Source organism: Wolffia australiana, chromosome 11 (assembly GCF_029677425.1).
Source record: "Wolffia australiana isolate 7733 chromosome 11, ASM2967742v1".
NCBI classification, from domain to species: Eukaryota; Viridiplantae; Streptophyta; class Magnoliopsida; order Alismatales; family Araceae; genus Wolffia; species Wolffia australiana.
This window is the reverse complement of record NC_135845.1, coordinates 16224645-16249405: the sequence shown is the minus strand read 5'-3', so window position 1 is coordinate 16249405 and position 24761 is coordinate 16224645. Positions and strand designations below refer to the sequence as shown.

Genomic DNA, 24761 nt, shown 5'->3' with positions numbered 1-24761 from the left:
CTACCTCCTTGTTCTTGGGCAAGATCTCAATCTCAAGTTCTTTCAAGGGAGAGAGAGAGAGAGAGAGAGAGAGAGAGAGAGAGAGAGAGAGAGAGAGATCTTCACTGTTCGTCGCCCAAAAACATCATCAGTCATATTCCTCTCCATTGCGTTATTTCCGTCATCCGTCATCCGTCATCCGTTATCCGATGGCGGATGGCTAAACACCCCGGCCGATGACGGACGACATTTTCGGACGGATGACGATCCGTCATCCGTCTAACATTCCTAATTCCGTTTCTACGGCGGACGCGCGCGTGCAAATCGAGACGTACGGGATGTTTTCGTGAATCGACACCACGTGTAGGCTCGCACGTGTTTGGAACTGTTCAAAACCGGCCCCGTTTCTTTGACAGTGAAGTATTTAGGTACTTTCGATCGGAAACTCCACTTCGACGGCGGCAGTCGGCGATCGTTTAGGTTGATTATTCGTTCTCAGAATCTCGTTTTTTTATGGCTTTCTGGTTTACTGATTTAGTTTTGGCTTGTGTTCTTCGTCAATGATGATAAGTTTTTCGGCTATTTGGCGGGAAATGTGGATTTCTTTCTAGATTTTTTCATAGATGTTGCCGGATTTAGCTAGCTGTGAGGGAAATCAGATCGGAATGTACATGTATGTTCTTTAGTGTGTGCGCTTGATTCTTTTAACTGAACGGTTGTATTTACGTTGGAACTGGGGTTTCATAGTTTGAGAAGCCGAACATCAAGTAGGTGCTTTCAAGGTCTGGAAAAGTGGTTTAAATACAGGGATTAGGTTGAGTTTTTGGTTGTTTTCTTGTTATTATCCTTTTTTTTTTTGTTTATTACTTTTTGCTGCTTTATAGCATTGCGTTTGGATTCATCTTGTTCTCTAGATTACATCAAAAACAAAGAATATGTTTCGAAATTGATGTTAGACTGCAGACTGACTGGATCTCCAATCTGATTGTGTAGTCCATCGCAAAATGGCCAATGATAAAGGAACAATCTCAAAAATCCCCGATTGCGATACGTACTTTGAGGCGATGCAGTCGAGGAAACGGATCCCGCCAACCTTGCAGAGCACTCTAACCTCGGCATTTGCCAACATTCCCGTATCCTCCTTCCCTGACGTTCCTGGAGGAAAAGGTTATACTCCTTGCCCTTTTCTATCATCTGTAAGAATCGAAGTTCCACTGTTCTTAATTGTGTAAAGATTACGCTCAATTCTTCTATTTCTTAATGTAAATCCACAGTTATTGAAATCCCTGCGGATACTTTGATCACGGAAGCTGTACAAATTCTCTCTAAACATGAGATCAGTTCGGCACCTGTGACAAACCCTGAAGCAGGAGACTGTGTTAGCTATGCCGATAAGTATCTGGGGATCCTTGATTACTCGGCCATCGTCCTTTGGGTGCTGGAAAATGCAGAACTCGCCGCCGTGGCGCTGACAGCTGGTTCTGCTGCTGCAGCGGGAGTTGGTGCAGGCGCTGTCGGTGTCGTCGGAGCCCTTGCTCTCGGTGCCACGGGTCCAGCGGCAGTTGCAGGATTAACTGCTGCTGCCATTGGCGCTGCCGTTGCCGGTGGTATAGCTGCCGAGAGAGGCATCGGCAGAGATGCCCCTTCTGCTGCTGATCAGATGGGTGAAGATTTCTTCAAAGTTCTTGTCCAGGAGGAACCCTTCAGGTCAACAAAGGTATAATATCAACTTCACTGATGGATCTGATCGGATTGGTCCGGAATGAAAATTTTGGTTTATCAGTATAGTTCAGGGATGTGGACGGGACGATTTTTTTGTCCCGGGACAAAAAAATCGTCGTGTTTGAGGATACGGACTAATTTCGGGACGTAAATTCGTCCCTGGGACCGCCGGACTGGACGGTTTTCGCCCTGTGGGACGAAAAAAACAGTCTGTCCGGATGTCTCGGACGATGGACGGATGAATGTGAACAAAAAACCGCCAGATTCAGATCTGACGGTTGAGATCTCGCCACGTGGCCTCGCTATGACAATTTGCATCAAAGTCCCTTTATTTTTTTGAGTGTGCAAACTGACGCGGCTCAGAATTAATTGTACATATGTCCATTTGCATTCTCTCTCCTCCATATTTCCCTTAACAAACTTAGAAAAATCTATATTAATATATTAAAAATATAAATGGGTTTTGTCATCTGGGACAAATTTCGGGACGAAAATTCGTTCTGGGAGGACTCGACGGGACAAAAAACTGTCCTGGTATGATTGGACAGGACGGTTTTTATTGGTGGACGAAAAACCATCCCGTCCTTCGTCTCTGAACTTACTCTGGACGTGGGGGGGACGAAATTGGTCCCATTCCATTCATCGTCCACATCCTGGAACTATATTTATGAGAGAGCAGAGATTGAGGTCTGATCAGTCGGATCCATTCAATCATGACGTCCTGGTCTTGATTGGCTCATCGATCAGATCCCACCAAGGTGGGTTGATCAATGGTGGATTGTCTAATCGGCTGGAAGTAGAAAATAAGCCAATCAGTCGAATCAAATGTTGCCACATGGCAGGCCTGATAAATGTTATTTCACTCTTGCTATGGCAGGTTGAGTCAGTCATCAAGACATTCAGATGGGCTCCTTTCTTGCCCATTAAGCCAGACAGCTCAATGCTCACGGTGCTACTACTGTTATCGAAGTACAGATTAAGGAATGTGCCCATTGTTGAAACTGACAAGCCCTCAGTAAGGAACTTCATCACTCAGTCTGCCATCGTCAAAGGCCTTCAAAAATGTAGGGGAAGGGACTGGTTCGATTGTATCTCTGCGTGCCCTCTTTCTGACTTTGGCCTTCCTTTCATGACCTATGACGAGGTGAAAATTCCCGGCTAGGCCGCCATCTTCTTTTTCTTTCATTGTCCTTTTGATATGGAATTTAAAGGTTGGTTTTTCTTCTGCTTTCTTTAAGGTGATCTCTGTCAGCCCTGATGATCTGATCTTGGAAGCGTTTAAGCTGATGAAGGACAACCGGGTCGGGGGCCTTCCGGTGATTGAGGGCCCGTTGCGGAAGATTTTCGGGAGTGTGAGCATCCACGACGTCAGATTCCTCCTGCTCAGGCCCGAGCTTTTCTCCAGTTTCAGGTATCTCAACCTAGTGCCAGTCTTTTCTTTTTTCCACCTTTTTCGTCCAAATACTTTTAATCCAAATCAATAAATAAATCTATCATGATTTCTCAGGCCCTCATTCTAATTTTCACTTTTTCTTCCTCTGAGTCAATTTTTTAATCCTTATAAAAAACTAGAACAATTTCTTAGTTTTTTTCTTGATTGAGAAAGGAAAAAGAACTGGCTCCCATCCAGGTCAGACACCTGAAGAAAGAATTTTGTTTGGAACAAAAATTAAAAGAAAGAAATTAAAAATAGAACAAATTTTCCTTTCTTAGTTTTTTTCCCAGAAAATTGATCTATCTTTAATTTCTTTCATTTATTTTCTATTCCAAACAAAATTCCATCCAACCACTATTTTAATTTTCTTTCTACGTCGTTATAGTCCAGGTAAATAACTCTATCACTGGGTCTCCAATGATATGTTTTTTTATTTTGAATGCAAAATTATCTCAGGAGGCTCACAGTGATGGATTTCTTGAGGAGCATTGCGCCGGAGAAACCCGGCGGCGGTGGGCTGGTAGCGTGCTCTCCGACAGCACCACTTGGCAGTGTAATAGACTTGCTGGCATTGAGATCAGTGCACCGAGTGTACGTTGTGATAGAAGGAGAAGATGGGGGGGAGCTCGTGGGCGTGGTCACACTGCGGGACGTCATCTCCTGCTTCATCTTCGAGCCGATTGAGCACTTTGACGACTCGTTTTGGCTGGCAGTGAGGGAGCTCCAGAACCGTGGCGATCTGCCCCCGGCAGAACAGTAATCGTGTTCTCCGGTGGATTTTCTGCATACAATGGACCACGGACATGTCGTCTTTCTCCGAATCTGTCGCGTGATAACCGAAGTGTCACCTTCGGTTTCATTCTCCCATTTCTCTCACTCTTGTCTCTCTATCTTTGCCTCTGTCTCCATGTATATATTTATCTTTCTCTCCCTCTGTCCCTCTCTCTTCTTCGCCCTCAGTTTCAGTGTTTCTATACATATCTTTCTCTTCCCCTCTCTTCTTCGCCCTGTCTTCATATATGTATATATATTTACATATATATATATATCTTTATCTCCCTCCCTCTCTCTTCTTCGCTCTCAGCCTCCGTGTATACATATTTCTCACCCTATGTCTTTGTGTATACTTGTATTTCTTTCTCTCCCTCTCTCTCCCTTCCTTCTTTGCTGCTAGTCTCTGCGTATATATATATATCTCTTTCTTTCTCTTCTTCCTCTTCTCTTCTCTCTCATCTTGTATATATGTACCTCCATCCCTCACTCTGTCCTTAGCTCTCTGTATTTTGAAGTTCTAATCCTCTCTTTCTCCCTCTCTCTTTGCTCTCTCATTCTCTCTCTCTCTCTCTCTCTCTCCTCTCTCTCTCTCTCTCTCTCCCTTTCTCTTTGTCCTCTCTCTCTCTCTCTCTCTTTCTCCCTTTCTCTTTGTCCTCTCTCTCTCTCTCTCTCTCTCTTTCTCCCTTTCTCTTTTTCCTCTCTCTCTCTCTCTCTCTCTCTCTCTCTCTCTCTCTCTCTTTCTCCCTTTCTCTTTGTCCTCTCTCTCTCTTTCTCCCTTTCTCTTTGTCCTATCTCTCTCTCTCTTTCTCCCTTTCTCTTTGTCCTATCTCTCTCTCTCTCTCTCTCCCTTTCTCTTTGTCCTATCTCTCTCTCTCTCTCTCTCTCTCTCTCTCTCTTCTAAGTTCTAGAGCTCTTCCTAGGGTTGGACAGTCATCAGACTACATCCAACATACCTTTGCTTAGGCATCACCTTGCTGCTACAACCAACAAGAAGCATAGTCACATCTAGAAAAAAATGCGAAAGGGGAAAGACATCCCCAAACATTAAACAATAACACTACCAAAAATTATATTTTTAGTCTTCATTGTGGTCGTCTTCAGTTTCCTCCAATTTGCCATCTTCCTATTTGTACTCAAGAGACATCAATAGAAATGCCGAGTGGATTATGAATTTATGTCGTAAATCAAATATTAGAGACAGCTGCCACAATGAAGTTTATCCAGAATAAATATAATGGATTTATATTGCCTACGGTTTATTAATGTCCAAATGATACAACTTTGTGGATGATCTTCAATGTATCAAATGCGCCAAGAGGTTTTACAAAATTAATCTATCGATTTTCAACCTTTAAAGGTACACCCACATATCATTTGAGAGAAAAAACATCTCAGTAAAGTTTTTTGTGATGTAGAAACTAATCTAAAATATCAACATCAACTTTGAAAGATGCATGTTCAAATACTCCCAATTTTATTAGATTTTGAAATGTTGATTACTCTGTCTAACAATTTCTACTATAAATTTTTTACAGAGAAGTCTGTAGTTATAGAATCATTAATCTTCTTCTCAGATTTCCATACGGCAAAGATCACATATTCACATAGAATATTTGCTCCATAAAGTTTCAAAAAAATGATCACGAAGAAAATTTGTGAGCTGAATTTATGTAGGAGGATTCTGTATTACAAAAACAAACTGATAACAACTCATGGGAAAATTGTGTCAGATAGGATATCGGTTTAAGATGCGATTCATATAATTAGATCATGAAAATGGTAGAATGATTCATTTATTTTTTTTAATGTAACATGTATTGGTTGATGGAAATTTCAATACTAATCAAAATATATGTGGCCGAATACATGATCTACTTAGTGATGTGTTTAATGATGTCCATGAATACATGATCCGACTTAGTGAAATAGGATGAGATCACATACGGAGATCTCTGGTGTTTAAGCATGTGTTCTAAACATTCCAATTAAAAGGAAACTCGAGGAGGGCATCAAAATATCTAGATAGAATATTACTATCTTGTCTCAGTCATATGATAAACATGGCCGGTCCCATAGCCATTAGTGTGGAGACTTTAGGAAGATATTGTGGGTGCTCTTTAGTTGAAAAAATCCACTGAATTAATCAATACAAATCCATAGATTTTTATTATACCAAACTGTCAATCAGGTTCATTCATATCATGATTGTGTAAGTGGTCATTAGACCTGAGACACCAAAGATGTTTAGTGAACATGCAGTTGTACTTTGACTATGACCTACAAATCTGTAATCATGGGATGATAAACAGTCCTAGTTAAGGTCCAATGAGAAGTTTACAAAGAAATATTTTTCCAGCCCTCTATCTCCCTCTTTTTTTTCATCTCTCTATCTTGCTCTATCTCTTGTCTCTATCTTCTAACTTTATCCCTCTATATCACCCTCGCTTTGTCATCTATCTATTTCTCTTGCTCCATCTCATGTCTAGGCCTTTTAAGTTATATCCCTCTCTCTTTCCCTCTCTTTGTACTCTCTCTAGTTCTCTTGTTCTATCTTCTGTCTCTCCATTTTAAGTTCTATCATTCTCCCTCCTTCTCGCTTTTTTCTCTCTCTAGTTCTCTTGTTCAATCTCCTGTCTCTCCCTTTTAAGTTCTATCCATCTCACTTTGTTCTCTCAATCTATTTCTCTACTCTCGTCCCTCCCTTGTAAGTTCTAGTCATGTCTCTCTATTTTTATTTCTCTCTCTCCCTCTCCCTTGACTTTTTAATTGTAAAAAATTAATTGAATATCTTATTATTGTTGTAATTAGTTGACACAAGAGAACTAAATATTAGTTTGTATTTATACTGATAAATGGTAGCCGTTATATTAGAAAATTTCTTTAACTTAATTCTAGCTGTTATAACTAAATATAATTGCTATATTAAGAAATAATTCTTGCTATTGAAAGTTTTTGTTATATTAATTTTATCCTTGCATCTATCTCTAGTCCTATCTGTGTTTGAACTCATATTGAATCCTAGCCCTTAATTCTCATATTCAGTATAAGGGTATGTGTTCAATTATTACTCGGTAGTCTTAATTAAAAGTCCTATTGGTCACTATGATGATGATTTGGTGTCTGAGTAGGCATTGAGATCTTGACTCACTAAATAATCCCTCTCAAGCGCATAAGCTTCTCTGAGATGTTGAAATTGCCCTCAGAGTATTTAATTAAGATATGGAGAGTGGCTTTATACATGCGTAAGCTAGTTGTTCTTGACTGCGGATGAACTTGATCCAAATATTTTTGCTTGCTACTTGTTTGCAAAGGAGGTGAAAATGAATCTCAATTTGTTTTGTTCTGGCATGAAACACTAGATTTCTAGCAAGATATGTTGCTCTGATGTTGTCACACCATAGAATTGGTGAGCATTCAGTGATGAAATTAATCTTTTCTAGTAGTAAATATATCTAAATAACTTCTAATGCACAATTGGCAAATGATTTTTACTTTGCTTCCATGCTTTATGTAGCCACTTTTGGTTTCTTTTTAGTGCTCAAGGAGATAAAGTTTTAGCTATATAACCAGGAATGCACCAATTGATAGTTTATGAAAGATATTACCTGTTCAATGTGCATCTCTAAACCTATTAGTGGTTCAAGGTAAGTCTTTCTGAATAGGTAGTGATAACATCAAATCAGATCAAATCCAGCTGTGCTTTAAACTTCTTTTTAACATATATTTTAGATTTTCATTAGCATTATCAGAAATTTTCTTATAGTTACAGAAACTTTCTTATAGTTATTTTCCTAAGCTCTAAGTTTAAATATATTATTGATTTTTTAGACTAACCCCACTTGACTCCTTAAAGTCAAGTGGATTCCTCACATCTTCTTTTAGTTTTATTTAAAAACAGGACTTGAGTAAATACAATGGTGAATTTGGGATACAAATGTGAGGAAAGGAAGAGGCTCAACACACAAGAAAAAAACTCTAGAAGCCCATTCAAACTTCCTTAAGAACCGGATCAATTAAAGGCAGGCTTTGTGGAACTAACCCACAATTTGAATTTTAAAGGCCTGTTTTCAAATCTAGGAAAAAGGGAACGTTGATAAATGCTAGAATCAGGTAATATTAGCCCTGCAAATGCTTAGAATAAAATCCAATGACGAGGAGATTTAGGGCACTCCTATCAAATCTTGTCTCCCCTCTAATCGCATCTCATCTTGGATTTCTAATGCATTGAATGAAACTAAAACATTTATCTTGTACCGCAAATTACTTCATTTTTCATCCCTTACTCATTTTTGCTGCTATTTCACCACAAGAAGGGCCGCCTAAAGTTCTATTTGTCCTTAAACATTATTTCTTGCACTAAAAAATACCAAAAAACTTGTAAAAATCATAATAAATTATTACAACTTATTTGGAGAAATAAAATATTAATTTAAATTATTTAAAACAGTTTTCACTAGTTTTACTTTATTTTGTTGATTTTCTCTTTTGAAAATAGTTAAAGCACCTAAAATAATTCTTTTAAAATGTATTTCAATTACAATTTACTCTCTTATTATCTGCTCCTTGTCGATTCAAACCTTACCCTATTCTTGATAGAAATATTTGTGGCCGAAAAGCCAATCACACATTTTGTCTGTCATTCCTTGTTCATTAATAGAACATATTCTTTATAGTGGTCACATAATGCATATAATGAAGTTCGTGAATACATCATCGTACTCGGTGGATTATGATGAGATCGTAATAAGGAGATCAGTAGTCTTTAAGCATGTGTTCTAAATATTTTTATGCAAAGAATACTTGAGAAGAAGATCAAAGTATCCGTATATAATAACACTATCTAATGACTAACATGTTTTATGAGTGAGTCGATGCACACTCCTTTGTATCTTCTAGAGCACGAGGTGTAGCATGGTACCCGACGTGTTGAAGACTCAACCTATCAATTAGGTTAAATCGATCCGACATTGATTAATATATATCATGATATAGTCAATTAATTTGGAAAACTAATAAAGGTTGTTGGACCACTCTATTTGTTAACAAGGCTGATACATGGGCCTAGATGGTCACACGCAAATGGTCTTTGGATGTCGGAAGACATACTTAAGTTTTAGAAGTTTTTATGAAAAATACTTACTAAGCATAAATAAGGGAATGACCCGAGCGAACTCACCCAGGCCAGAATTGTTCACGAGCCTTCTTCTTATTCTCCCTTCCCCCCATACCTCCCCTCCACTTTTGATGTGATCGGGATGGTGTAACGACGATGATGGACGATGAACGGAGCTCGTCAAGTGAATGAAGAGATTCAACATGTCATGGATCAGGTGGATATGTCTAGAAACTACCCACAGGAGTAGCATGACTCGGCTCACTCAAGGATCCTAGAAATCACAGATGTGATCTGTGCCAAGATGATTCAGTTTAATGTTTTATTAATTTTGTTATGATTCCTTAAAGTCTTTCTTTGTGTATCATTTTGAGTTCTTCATCTAAATCATGGCCTTAAGAACCCAACAATTCTAAGTAAGAAAAAAATTAAAAATATTTTTACATAAATCATATCCTTAAAATAACTTATTTACCCCAAATTTTGGTTTATCAACTGACATCATTGCCAGGGAGCAGGTGACATTGAGGTAATAAACCTTTTTTATAATTATTCATTCTTATAGATTCTGAAATATTTTGATGCAAGACTCCCCAGGCCTGTTGATCTGCTCACCACCATATCTTGAACATGGGGTTCTTGATTATGTTTCCTTGAGCATCTGCCGGTGAAAACTTGGGAAGGAACATCTTATATAATTTTTTCTGGATTATACTAGTTGGGAAGAAGTAACATTGTGCTCTTACACATCTGATAATTGGCAGTGCTGGGCTTTAGATCTCAGACCATTGCTCCAATCGGAATTACAATTGGGTCTTGTCCCATGGTTACCATACAGATCTCTTTTGAGAATCTGGAAGAAGAAGAAGCAACGGCAGCATAGGAATCTGTCTCGGTCATCTTGATGCCCCCGTGGCTCTGACACCATGTAAAGAATCTCTCTCACTCGAACATGAAAAGATGAGCAGAGAAGGTAGAAGAGAGGTGAGAGAGAGTGTGTGTGTGACACCGGAATCAGTTGAAGATTTTATTATTTCCGTAATTAATTAAGACAAGATGGTTTGTATTTATACAGGTATATAGTAGCTGTTATAATATAAAATTTATATAACTTAGTCCCAGCTACACTAAGATGTAAACCTAGCTGTTGAAAGTGTTTCACATCTAGATTTAATCCGCGCCATGTATCTTTGATTTTCTCTATTCAATTATTATTAGCTAGTCTTTACTAAGAGTCCTGTTGGTCCATATGATGCTGATTTGGCTAGTCACTTAACACTTCTCACTCTCTCCAAAGAACCTCTCTCTCCCTGTTCTCTTTGCTCTGCCCGTTTCTGTCTCCGCTTGCTCGCTCTCGCTTCTCTCCCTTTCTGTCTCCTTCGCTCTCTCGCCCTCGCTTCTCTATCCCTTGTCTCTTTGCTCTCTCCCTTATATCTCTCTTTCGCTCGCTCGCTCTCGCTTCTGTCACCTGTTTCTCTCTATTCTCTCTCCTCTTTGCGGAGAATCTCTCATTCGCTCTCTCTCTACCTCTCTCCCCGGCTCGCACTCCCTTATTCTACCCGTCTATCTGTCTCGCTCTCGCCCTCTCTCCCTTCTCCGCGACTCTCGCTCCATCTCTCTCCCCCCATCCCTCCTCTCTATCTCTATCTGTATCTCTCTCTTCCCCGCTCTCTCTACTGTCTGCACCAGAACCACCGAACCCTTCGTCTTCCTCTCGACATCTTCCCAATGCAGGCGGAGCTCCACACCCTGTTTCGCCGCGGCCGCTACGCAGAGGCTCTCTCGCTCTACCCGAAACACAGCGGCGATCCTCCATCCGCCATTACTTTACCTCTGATTCTCAAAGCCTGCGGTAAACTTGGCCTGTTGCCACCGACTCAACAGATCCACGCTCTCGCAGCCAAAGCCGGCATCTTGGCCGACACCCATACCGCCACGGCTCTCACCGACGCCTACATGAAGCTCGGCGAGGAAGAAGAAGCTCTCCAACTGTTAACCCGAAGTCCAAACCCAGCCTTGGCAGCCCACAACGCCGCTATCGCCGGGCTCCGCCGCAGCGGCCGAGTTGAAGAAGCCGTCGCCCTCCTCCAGCGGCTACTAAGCCGAGGCCTCGTCCCCAACGCTGCCACCATTGCTGGGCTTCTTCCTGGTATTAAACCTTTGAACCTTGCCGTCCAGCTTCACGGGCTCTCCCTCAAACTCGGCCTCCACCTCGACGACTTCGTCTCCAGCTCTCTCATCTCCGTTTACTGCTCCTTCAACGACCTCGCCTCGGCTTCCAGAGTCTTACAGCTATTCCCAACGAAGACGGTCGTTCTCTGCAACTCCTTCATCTCTGGGCTTTTAAGAAACGGGCTTCCTTCTCGCGCTGTCTCCTTCTTCAAGGAGATGCTAAGCTCCCCGTGGCAGAAGCCCAACAACTCAACTCTCGTCACCGTTGTCGCTGCAAGCTCGCGTCTCTCGGATTTACACCTTGGGAGGCAGATCCACGCCTATCTAGCGAAGAGGATATCGATGGAAGAAGATGAAGCGCTGCTCGGAGCCGCTCTGGTAAACATGTACTTCAACTGCGGAAGTGAAACCTGCGCTCTGTTCCTCTTCGAGAGCTTATCTCAAAGAGGACTGCCCCTGTACAACTCCATGATCGCCGGGTCGCTCCGCCATGGCCGAACTGACCGCGCCTTGGAGCTCGTCACGGAGTTGAATAGACGAGGGCTTGGAACAGAACCCGCCACTTGGAATTTGTTGATTTCCGCTGCTTCTCGACGGGACGACTGCGTTACGGCTTTTAAACTCTTCAGATCGATGTTAAAGACGATAATCAAGATGGGTTTTTCCGCTGCCGACTTGGGCAAGCCGATCGCTAGCGTCCTGCAAGCTTGCTCGGCAAACCCTAATCTGAAACTCGGGAAGGAGATTCATGGCTACGCTTTGAAAACGAGCTTGGTCGACGACGACTTTGTCCTCACCGCCCTCGTAGCCATGTACATGAAGTGCGGAGATCCCAGCCACGGCCGCGGAGCTTTCGATCAGCGTCGAACCAGCTCGCAAGACGCGGCTCTCTGGAACGCCATGATCTCAGGGTACGGGATGAACGGTCAGATTGAGGCGGCCATGGAGACTCTCCGATTGATGGAGAGATCGACAGTGAAGCCGAACGAGGCCACGTTCTTGTGTGCGATCTCTGTGTGCAGCCATGCAGGAGAGATAGATAAAGGGTACAAGATTTTGATGAAGATGAAGGCGGAGTACGACGTCAGCCCTAGGGTGGCGAGCTGCGTGGTTGATCTAATGGCGAGGGCGGGGAGGGTGGAAGAAGCGAAGGGGGTTTTGAGGGAGATGATGGAGCCAACGGCGTCGGCGTTTTATTCTTTGCTCGGGGGCGCCGCCTGTTATGGAAAGGCTGAGGCCGGAGAGTTAGCGGCGGAGAAGCTCTTGGAGATGGATCCTGGTAACCCTGTTCCTGTGGTGATGTTGTCCAACATCTATGCCGAGAGGGGAAGATGGAGAGAAGTGGAGAGGATGAGGGAAATGGTTGGGAAGAAGACGACCATGAAGACTGCTGGTTTCAGTAGAATCACCGGGATATCCGGCTAGATTACATTTGTTGGAGGCTCCATGCTTTCTTGCACACAGACAGGAGAAAACTAGGGAGAGAAAGAGGGGGTCTTTATCATGTTCATATGAGAAGAAATTTAACTGCGTTTTCCCAAAGAGAGATCAGTGCCGGACCCAACTATCCTCTTAAATTTGGATATGATGTTACAAAATGAGTTGACTCAAAAACCATGTAAAATAATCGGATTTTGAAATTAAGATTCAAGCGACAGATAAAGAACCATTTCTTATGTTTTGAAAACATTGGGTTCATATCAGCCACATGGTTTTCACACTGTCAGAGGAAACTGACGATTTTCAGGTGTGCAGGGAATATTGTGAATCTTCTTTCTTGAAATTAGACTTGTGTGGAAGAAATTATTATCTTGGACTTGACTATCTCAAATTTAAGTCATATCATGATAGAATATGAAGTGTTGTATAGTTTTATCTTTTCCTCAGTACACTTTGAGAGATTTTTCACTGTTATATGATAAATTCAATATTTTTCTAAATTAAAAAGGTAATTCACTAAATACCACAAAAGATAGGACATGGGAGGCTAGTGCATACGTTGATACACATTAAAAAAAGAATCCAGTTATGTCTGCTATAATGAGGTTTCTTAGCATGGAAGTTTTAGCAAAACCCATTGTCATATTTTTTATTCAACATTCATTCACATAATACTTTTAGTTGATTTGATGAGTTTTCAGTTAATTTAATTATTTATAATTTTTTTCTTCATTGAGATTTTTTGCTTAAAAAAAAGGGGTGAAAGCTCACTCAAGATTGACTTTCATCCTTATATGATTAAATAATATAAATTTATAAATTCATCCTTGACCCAAAGGGTCACCACACCCTCTGTTCTCCTCCCCCTAAACCAAACAGAGGCCAAGCTCTCCAAACCGTGTAATATCCAACCAGTACCTCCCCATATCCTTTGAGAATGACCTCGTTGTGGTGCAGCCATATTGCCCAGAGTAAAGAAAAACCATCCAGTCCCTTCCATCCATTAGGTAGCCCATCCAGAAGAGAGTCTCAGAAGCACTTTTTGTCAAGAGATCCACATTTGTCATTGAATGATGGGCCCAAGCTGCCCTAGTGAGAAGGCATTCAAGTAAAAGATGGGAGAAATCTGCTTCACCCTCTGTGCACAAGCTTCTGCATGATTATGAATGGAAATAGACCAGATATCATACATATTTGAAAATTTCGTGTCCTGAAAGTATTTCAGTATTTGATTTGGTAGATAATGAGTCCAAGGAAAATGTATCCTAATATTGTCAAATTTTGAAAACATTATTGAGCTAATTTGATTTTAAATTTAAGGAATTGAGATTATATCTAATTTTTTATTCTCCAAAATATTCTTCAGAATTTATAAATATTTTCAGGATTCATTCGCTAGAACAATGCCTTTTTTAGTAGTTAAATTGTTCGGAAGAAATCCTACATATTATTAAATGGTTTCTTAGACATCTGAGGAAGGCGAAAAGTTTTCCTTGGAAATTATATTGATTTCTGGAAGGAAAATCAGACCAGCACTGAAGGTAATGTCCAGCACTACTCGCCTGATTTCTTCTGTTTGTCTTTCCAATCTAAGAGGTGATGTGAGGTTTTGCGAGTCTTCTCCATGTTGAAGGTGACATCCCCTAAGAAAACCCACCGCTCCTTAAAACATATGTTTTAAGGATGATTATCTACTACCATCATAACTCAGATTTGTATTTGTTGGATATATTCACCTATTAGACTCTGTCTACATGTTATCCTTGCTGCTTGGCAAGTAGTATCTACTAGCCACCTCGAAGCCATGAATCTCTAGGAATAAAGATTATTATTTCATCCTAAAGAGTTCATTCTGGTTGATGGTTCGATTTAGTGTTTTGAAATTTCAATATTATATGTTATGTAAAATTCCTTACCCATATTGGTTGCTTGTATACAAAACGTCACAATGAAAAATACATAATAAATACAACTAAATAATAATTATAAGAAAGTGATGAAATTGATAGGGACAGAATAAGAATAAAAAGTAGGTAGAAAATAAGAACATATTTTTTCCTGATTTCCTAATCTCAAAATGTTGTTGTGTTACCTCTCCATGTTATTCTTTTTTTCATAAAATGATTGTCATATATATATATATATATATATATATCAATTCCTTTTCCAAAATCCTTCATCATACTAAAAAGTCAAACATATCCAATGGAATCTAATTTTTTAAAAAACTAATTGGCTAATATGCTGGATCAGCAAAATAGTATTTTTTTGTATCTCACCCCTTGGTCATTATCCATGTGTTATCTTCCTCTTTTGGCTTCTTATATCTGATGTATGACTTGCAAAAATGGCTATCAAAGAAAAAAATTATTATCGCAGCACAATAGGTCATGACAGTTCATTGATGACACTAGGGTTATGACATTTCAATAGTATATTTCTTTGATGCCCATAGCACAATACTGTTTTCCAGCACAAAAAAACTCAAAATAAACCAAAGGAAAATTGACTTAAAATTACTCTGAATCGGTGGAGAAATTGACAATGATAGAAGAATAAGAAAAAAATAATAAGATAGAAGAAGAATAAAATAAGAGTTACCATTTTTTCTTATATGAATGATAATACCAAATTAAAAATATCATCAAATCAGGTTTACTATTTCCTGCCATAACTGATTAGGATAATAGTTCAGGGGAAGGGATTTGGAAAAATGCAGGTAAGATATTTGTATATTTAATCTGGTGAAACATTGAGATTAGTGTTGTGTATCATTTTTGTGTTTTATGGCTCTTTAAATATGTTGGAGAGATTATTCGTACTTTAGAAAATCAGGTATGCCGTGCACATTGAAGCTGGTATTAAATGTTCTACCGTCCACATTGAAGTTCACAGTTCTTGGTCAACATCAAGAATATATAATGGTGATATCATCGTAAATTTTTTAGGAGAATGATTTGTAGACTGTCTGACTCACTCAGGACTTGTCAAGGGGAGATTGGTTCATTATTTTCATACTTCTGACATACATAGCCATGTGTGTGGCTTACCACTAAGATATGTGATAAAGTAACACATGAGATCAAGTGGTTAAATAGTCACATCATTTATCCCATTTACTTGTGATGATGTGGAAGAGAATTAGTTTCTAAGTACTCGGCTATATGAAGCTTTTGAGATTTTCTATTGGCAGACAGATATATCCTAGGCATTCAACTGGCCAATACAAATCTGTGAATATTTATCTCACAGCAAAAATATATACTTAATCTCTTAAACTAGATAAAGATGACTGAATGCAACCCATCATCTCTCCTTGTTGATCTGAATGTTTAAATGAGATCAAATGAATAACAAGTACCAATGTCTAATTGGGACTCTCATTTACTGAAATCATATGCCATGAGGCACATAGCATTCATAGTTGGACTTTTGAGCCACTTAATGTATAGTCCATAGATTCCCATCTTCAAGCTGCACGTAAGGTAATAGCATACCTGAAAGGAATTCTAGTGCATGAAATGTCCTTTGGTCAACATGGAGACACAGATATAGCAATTTATAGAGACATATATTATGTTTTCTTAATGGTGGACAGGAGATCTATAATAATGTATTTTTGAGAGAGTATCTAACTACCTGGGGAAGTAAGAAGCATAAAGTGGTAGCCAGGTCATGCTCACAAGCTGAGCTTTGAGCATCATCCGAGGGAATCTATGAGGCTTTATTGATCATGAACCTATGCGAGGAACTTGGAATCAAAGACAAAAACCCGCTCTTCTTATTCTGGTGGAAAATCAGGAATTGATATTACTCACAATCCTGCACAAGATGATTGGAAAAAACATGCGGAAATTGATAGACACTTTATCCGGGAGAAGATTGATCACAGCAGCATTCAGATAGAATATAAAGAATCCTTAGATCAGGTGGCCGACATACTGACTAAAGGTTTACCATGCTCAAATATTTTTGTCAGTTGGTAAGAAAACTGGGAGTCAGAAGTATCTACTTACCCACTTGAAGGGGGGTGTCAGTTGGCGAGCATCCAGAACTTTATACTCCATTATTTCTACTTCAAAATTTTTAGCACTTTGAATGTATGTACAATAATCATTACTTTTATTTTCTTCTAAAACCGTCTAGGTCCAATCATTAATTGGCGCGAGGGTAGCCCTATAGATATGGGGCGACCATATGACTAAAGTTGTTTTCTTCTCTTGTTTGTATGCAATCCCACGTTGTGAGTAGTCTAGAGGGATTGTGTTGACATCGAGCTTCACTCCGCATCAACATGTATTAACATGTTTATTTCATTTTTAGTAATGAAAATATATTTCATTATCTCTCAAATATTATGTGCATTATAGAAAACAAGTGAATGAATTGAAGATCTGTTACAAAAAACTTTGGGAAGAAAGGTCACAAAGAAGCTAGACATTGAGGACTGAAGATTTTCTCCAAACATTTCATTGACATTAATATTGTATCCTCTATATTATTAATTTTAATTCATTTTCTGCATACAATTGGCCTAGACACTGAAATTTTTTTTTTTTCTATTCAATTAGGATAATTGAATCAATGTATGAATCTGATTCTGATTCAAGGGAATATACAAAACATGGTAAATTTTAATGATATTTTATTTGTGAAAGTGTTAAAATATGATACAAAAGGGTTGAATTTCATTTTAAGGGGCTTATTTATGCGGAAAATTCTAATAATTTCTGTGTGAAGCATAATGTAAGTAAGATATTTAAAGGATGATTTTTTTTCAAAAATATATATATATTTTTATGTCTTTATACTTTTTATACCTAAATTATTTTATATGAATTCATTAAACGATGATTAAAATAAAATTACTTGAAACTAAATTGAGAAAATCAACTGAAAACATAATTTATTTTTAATAAATGATTCTAGATTTAAAAGCTTCATACATTTTTGTGAATTTTCAGGGAAAGCATTAATATTAAATATTTCACCTTCACACATACGGAGGAAGAAGTTGTAGGCTCCTGCACATAGAGCATATAACAGTCAGCTGTAGCAATGTGCAGTGAGTGGCGAAATTAGGGTACAATGGGGGTGTTAAAAAAGCAGTATTTTTTGCTAGAATAAGTTTTCTAGCGTGGTTTGGAGTGTTAGAAAGTTGTAGATAGATGTACGTCATATTCCTGAATCATAACCATGCAAATACAAATGAAAAAAGTGAAGAAATAAAAATAAAATCCAAACTTCTTTCTTCTTCTATAGATTTACAGATTTGGATACTTTCCATCTCAATATGACACCCTTAAGAATGAGTGGAACAAAAAAAACTGAGGCACTAAGGCTGTTAATAATATATTAGGACATGATTCAAAGATTGGATGAAAAGAGGGGAAAAGAGAAATTTAAATATAGCAGTCTTAATGTTCTCAGCCCTTGGATCTAGTTCCAAAGAATAAATAAATCATATCTTCAAATCCAACCTTGATCATCTTTTTATTATACAATAGGAAAGAAGCTTCCAAATTTAAAATAATGGAGTTAGTTCCAAAAATCAAGGCTCCTTTTGACATGGGCTCTAAAACGTTTAAGTTGGTTCTTTTCTCTTTCTCCTTGACTGATGGGCCTCATATTCTGATCTAAAATATAGCTTATACTTTTCCTTTTCTCCCATTTACATCCATAGTTTAATTATGATTCAATATAATCAAGTAGATTTACTCTCACAAACTAATATATTCAGTAAATTGGACTGCGTAACTAATTTAAGATTTTTCCATTTAAAATAATGATAAATTATAGAAGGCGTAATCATGTACAATTATAACTATCTATTTGTTGTTATCATCATGAAGTCTGGCACATTGAGTTGCTAGCTTGCCATGAGCTTAGGCAGCTGTCTAGCCTACATCTTGATCCATTAGCTGGGATCAGTGTTGCTATCCAGATAGAAGGTTTCAGGATAAGAGGTTAGTTGGTCAACTAGCAGGCTAGCTATATGGCCAGCTGTCTATCTAGTTAGCTATATGATAGGTCAACATGATAGAAAGTTAGAAGGATAGGTTATAGTGATAAAATAACAAAAAAAAAAGTGAAATAAAACCTAAGAAAAATAACTAGCTCCTAAATAAAATATGACTTTCTATTCAATATTGAGGGTTATTGACTTGAAGTCAAATGTATGATGGTGATGAAATTACAAGTGGAAGTCCACGGGTGCCCTTATATGGAATGAGTACCATAATTTACTTGGAAGTCAAACTCTGGTCAACTGATGCACAAATTATGACCAATTCATGTTCAAACAATTCTTCAGAAATGTGAAGTAAAGTAATATCAGTTTCAAATATATTAGCATATGTCTAGAATTACATACACATTGTATCCATGTTTATTAAACTTTGAGACAATATTAATGCATTGACCTACCTGACTTTAAAGGTATGGTCAATGGGTCAACCTATTTATTTTGACTCTAACTTTAAATGTTCAATACAAAACTAACTTATGTCCCAAAGCCTAGTCATTTTGATCAAGTAAAACCCATTTTTTAAGTCAAATGGATTGACCAAAACATTGGTTGATGCTTTCAGGTCAACTATGGATATATTTAAATGAATATATTTTATAGAAAACTATGGATCAAATTTGTGTCTTCTTTTAAAGTATTTTTTAAAATTTTTGAATGAGCTTTCAAAGAAAAATAATATTTCGGTGTGTAACCTAGGTATATCTGTCAAATGAACCTCGATTGATTTTAAAAATCTCATGTAGAAAGGTCTGTCGAAATTGTTGCCTCCATGAATTTCTACCTGGTAAGAAAGAGACAGGCCAAGAGGAGTTTGGATCTCCCATGACACCATTTCTCCAAGAAAATATCTTGAACAACCACCTGCAAGAAAGATCATTCAATGCTTTCTTGATTTTTTTTCTCAAAAGACATCCAACTAAAGAGAAAGAATCATAATTTCACTCATTGAACTCAAGAGTAGGATATGCACCATATAGGATTATGGGACTAACCCTAAACAGTATGAAAATCATGGTGTCAAATGTCTTAACCTGACTATCCCCGTAGACATACAATATCACATTGATAGATAGATTGAATTGACAAAAGAAAATTCAACAGCCTAATTCACATCCCCCCTTAGGCATAACCAAGCTAGATAAGCCAACATATATCCTCTTTCTCTTTAAATTACTTTTATTTTTCACCTATTCACATCTTTGATTTCTCTCTCCAGACCAAAGGTCTAATGTCTCAAAATTAGTATTATATTTCTCTTTAGTGACTACCAATTGTGTTTCATAATGAACCTTGCAAGATAGAATATGTTTGAGGGGATACTTGTGTGATAGATACAGAAATATTTTGTCACTTTTTTTTCATAGATTTGTTTTTAAAAGGATAGTTTCCAACCTGCTTCCACAAATTCAAGGATCTGCAATAGTGCAGTCCATATTAAATTATTAATATATTTCAAATGTTGAAGTCATTTTATTTTGCTTCTAAAAAAATCCTTTTAATTTAAAGCATCCATAGAGATATAAGAAACTAGGAAATTTAAAATATTAGTTAGCGTCCAAAACACTCATACTATCCAGGGTGTACCATTGGTTGGTTGAGGCCCTTCTCAAAGGGATGGTCACCAAGCTTAATAGATGGATCAAAAAATGTAAGGATTAAACTATCAACATTGTGAATTTCATCATAATGTTAAACTTGAAAATCATTTCATCTAGGTTTGACCCATGGATTCCCAGTCCTAGCGTGTAATTGATGACTCTAACTTGTTCCCTCAAACTCAAAAATAGTATATTGTCTTCCACCATATTTTTCAACCGTCAATTGGCACCTGAATGTTAGGGATGTATAATGTTCTAGGGACATCAGTGGTGTCTGAAAAGGCTAAGAGTAAAAATATGCATATTTTTTTAAAAAAATATATGTCATCATCCCCATTGAAGAGAATCTCAAGTATCTTTTCTAGTACCTTTACTATGATATCACTCTAATTAACACTTATTGCGTATAATGGTGAATTATCAGGTTGTAAACCATTCTTATTATTTAGTAGATCATCACATGATGGACATAAATTTAAGAAAAAATATTAATAAATGTAAGATATTTCATAAATATTTCAATATGGTGGACCACGCCACCTTCGTCACAAAAATTTAACATTTTTTATATGACTCAACCACTGTTCTTCTAAGTGCGATCACACATGGTCCATTTATTATAAATACACTGTACTATAAGCCTACAAATAATAATATTAGATAACCATTAATCGATTGTGACAAACACTCAAGCCCTCATCAGTCATTCGATTATTACTTATGCATAATTGGAATCATTTGAGAACACCTTCTCCAATATCCTCACTACCCTGGACAGGGATTTTCTGCATCATCTTCCTTGAGTCAATCTCTGCTTATACTGCGGTTGGATGATCCTGCCTTGACCACGCCGCACCTCCGTGGGCTTCTTCCTACTTTTGAGCAATCACTGTATTATGATCTCATCATAACAGTAGGTCATTGCATGTATTGATGGACTTCATTATAAATATTACACTGGAATAAGGATGAACTAATCTTTTATTCAATGAACTTAAAGAAAAACATGGTGCTATGATTTAGCTTAACGACCACGTATCCATCAGGGTGGTGACATAAGGCCATGGAATTGCATGAGTTGAGGCACTTCCTCAAGTATATAAAATGATTCACTTCATGACCCTAAATAGGAAATTCATTTTGTTAAGTAATACAATAGTAAGTGTAGTGCATAAGTAAGAAATAAATTCACCTCAACTAAAGCATAGAGTGTAACCACTTTAAACTACTTGGCATCATGCATGACGTAGATAAAGTTCCATTCCTTATAAATAATGGATATAAATACAAAGAAAATAAAATAGGGATGGTAGCTTCTGCCAAGAAAAGGAATCTATTGACAAAAGGTACGACGATGCATATTTAATTGGACATAGTGTAAAACATAACTTACACATACTTATCCCTTATCCAATTGCTACATCTAGATTTATGGTTATTTGGACATGACTTTTCATCTGAACTTTGTATAAACATTTATAACATGAAAGAGTAATTAATATAATATCCTAATTTGTATAATACCCACACGAAGCTAGGAACTTAATATCCTAATTTTTATAGGTTTGAAAGTACTAAAAATATATAATTTATATAATATTATGAATGAAACTCATGAAATTAAGTTCCATGACCAATATGGATTTACAATATTTTGAATAACTGATTAGTTTTCAAATTAAATAAAATGAACAATACTTACAGACAGCCGGGACACTTTCCTTATTTTACTCTTTCTATGTGTTAAGTTTCTTTTTGTTACTTCTTTTGTTTTCCCTTTATGCCTAATGGGTCCATTAAATGGCCCACTACGTGTAAACAGCACTCTGGTATTTAAACCAGAAAGACCTAATGAAAGTTATGTTTTTCATCCAATACTGGAGTTCTCTTCCTATAGTTTCTTACGGTGAGAGAAGCTGAAGACAGAAGTTCTTGGGAGCACATGGTATTAAAGCAAGGTTGGAAGAATATACATTGTCTCTCCTATATCGTTGGGTGCTTGTCCATATCCCTCTCATATCGTCTGGCACACCTTCTAGCGTCAACCATATACTGGCTTCTGTAAAGTCAAAGAGTCTAGTGTCAAACTGTGATTAGTTTGACGACAGAGTCAGGAAACCTTAGGCAGAACTCTTGTCACAAAGGTATTGTGGATCTGTAAGAGTCATCTCGCCGTTCTGCTATTGAAATCTGTTTGTAGACTGTTCAAGTGCGGTTATTTCTTTTTAACGCAAAGGAGATCCTTATTTCACCATACGTTACTGAACCTGCGACCTTGAAGATATTACACCAATCAATGGCAGCTAAGAAAGCGGAGTCTAAGGATCTTCAAATTGTTCAGCAGGATCAGGGTTTGTCTACTGTTATCAACCATATGATACCTCTGTCAATGAAATATACTGGGCTTAATCTTCTGCACTGGAGCAAATTTGTTGAAATGGTCCTTGAAGGACGAAGACTGCAACATCACTTGGTTGAAGAGGTGAAGTCGACTAGTCCTCATTATGCAGTGTAGAAGTCTGTTGATTCCACTGTTAAAATCTGGCTTCTTGGAAGTGTGAGAGGATATCTGATCCCTAAATATATTCTACTTTCTACAGCAAAAAAAATATGGGATAAGATACATAAAAGTGTCCTGCAGTCCAATAACGATTGGCATATCTATGAGCTTGTCACTAAAGCGACCTTACTTCAACAAGGAGGTAAGACAGTTCAGGAGTACGTGTGTGAACTCTAGGCTCTCTGGGATGAGATGGACCTCTATAGGCATGTTTTTGAAATAGGCTATCCGTGCCAATACTATACAATGAAAGATCAGCTCTATAAGTTCCTAATGGGAATTAATCCAAACTACGATTCATTTCGGCTCCAGATCCTTAATGGAGAGACATTCCCAAGCTTGGAGCAAGGCATACAGCTGACTCTTGAAGAAGAATATCATCTACAACATCCATCCATTGTCTCTTAGGGTGAGGTTGGCTCTGGACTTGTGGCCACTATTAAAAACCAGCCTCCCAACTCTTATTCACGCGAAGGGAATGGTCAGAAGCAGCAAAGGGGAAGGCCTACATGGAAAGACAGGGAAACAATTATCTCTATGTATTGCAAGAGGATGGGGCATAGAAATGACACCTGTAGGAATCTCCATGGCAGGCCACCCAAGCCGGCTCAAGCTCATGTGGCAAAGGGCCAGGATACAAATTCATGCGGGAGTCGTCTAATGGTGGGGATGATGCTCCAACCCCAACACTTTAGGATATCTGTGCTCTTAAGGAAAAGTTGGAGAATTGAAGAACCTTGTATGGCCTCCCACTACTTCAATGATTTGCACTAGTATGCATTCTACTTCCCTTGATAGCCATAAATCATATCAGAACTCGCAGTCGATTGTCAACTCTGGCGTAACTGATCACTGACACCCTTCTTGTCTAAATTTTTGGAGTATTCCACATGTACTGGTAGTCGTCATGTATTGACTGGGGGGGGGGAGTGTAAGGTATAGGAGCTATTAGAATAAGACATCTGGGACTGTTGAAACATGTTCTGCATGTTCCTATACTCAAAGCCCAGCTAATCTCTCCCCAAAGATTGGTTAAGGATTCCTCTATTTCTCTAACTCTCAATTCTGCTGGCTGTTTTGTATATGACAAGAAGAAGAACTGAAGGATTGTTCAAATTGAGAAGAAGAACAGCCTGCTGAGCTTGGAAGATGGTGCAGTGGAAGTTCTGATGGTTAAAGGACGGCATCATATTGAAGAAAATAACCTTTCTCTAGTAGAAAAAGTTAAATTGCTTCATTGTCATGTATGGGAACCATGTGCTTTACCGTCACTGTCTTGTGCTAGGTGATTTCTTATAATTGTTGACGACTGCACTCGACTGACATGGGTGTACCTTCTAAAACACAAGTCTGGGATAACATATATTATTAAACACTTCATTTTCCAGATGCAGACTCAATATGGTGTACAGGTGAAGAAGTTCAGAACAGATAACACCAGAGACTACTTCAATGCAATGTTAAAGGCGTACTTTCAAACTCATGGGATTATCCATTAGTCCTCTTGTGTCAATACACCACAATAGAATGTTGTAGAAGAAAGGAAAATGGGACATGTTGTTGAGACAACTAGAGCTATGCTTATTCATCATGGAGTGCCAAACTTTCTGTGAGGAGAAGTATTACTTACAGCTACACATCTTATTAATCACCTGCCGTGAACATCCCTAGGTTATAAGAGCCCACTACACCTGATGACTCAGTTCTTTCCTTCTGTCAGAGTGAGAACACGCCTGAAATCCATAATTTTTGGGTGCACAGAGTTTGTTCATGATCATCATCCTGTCAGAGAACTCAGTGCAAGAGCACTTAAATGTGTATTCATGGGATATACATCAACTCAAAATGGGTATAAGTGCTACCATCCTCCGTCCAAGAAAGTGTTCATCTCTCTTGTCATATAGGGTTTAGGGTTTTCCCTTTATGCCTTTGGACTAAGA

At 38.2% G+C, this 24761-nt stretch overlaps 2 protein-coding genes across 2 annotated transcripts; both read left to right on the top strand.

The window, feature by feature from the left end:
* Positions 1–381: 381 nt before the first annotated feature.
* Positions 382–4066, top strand: LOC144709608 (Cystathionine beta-synthase (CBS) protein). Its single transcript, XM_078583181.1, has 6 exons — positions 382–459; positions 973–1146; positions 1254–1696; positions 2579–2845; positions 2940–3112; positions 3593–4066. The coding sequence occupies exons 2-6, from the start codon at positions 984–986 to the stop codon at positions 3894–3896; spliced, it is 1350 nt and encodes a 449-aa protein (XP_078439307.1). The 5' UTR covers positions 382–459; positions 973–983; the 3' UTR covers positions 3897–4066.
* Positions 4067–10751: 6685 nt separating this feature from the next.
* On the top strand, positions 10752–12620 carry LOC144709103 (pentatricopeptide repeat-containing protein At2g02750-like). Its single transcript, XM_078582505.1, has one exon. The coding sequence runs from the start codon at positions 10752–10754 to the stop codon at positions 12618–12620; it is 1869 nt and encodes a 622-aa protein (XP_078438631.1).
* The last annotated feature ends 12141 nt before the right edge of the window (positions 12621–24761 follow it).

Coding starts and splice junctions, on each gene's coding strand:
- LOC144709103 (XM_078582505.1), top strand. CDS start 10,752: ATGCAGGCGGAGCTCCACACCCTGTTTCGCCGCGGCCGCTACGCAGAG.
- LOC144709608 (XM_078583181.1), top strand. CDS start 984: ATGGCCAATGATAAAGGAACAATCTCAAAAATCCCCGATTGCGATACG. Junction 2,846..2,939: donor CTTTCATGACCTATGACGAG/GTGAAAATTCCC, acceptor GCTTTCTTTAAG/GTGATCTCTGTCAGCCCTGA. Junction 3,113..3,592: donor GAGCTTTTCTCCAGTTTCAG/GTATCTCAACCT, acceptor AAATTATCTCAG/GAGGCTCACAGTGATGGATT.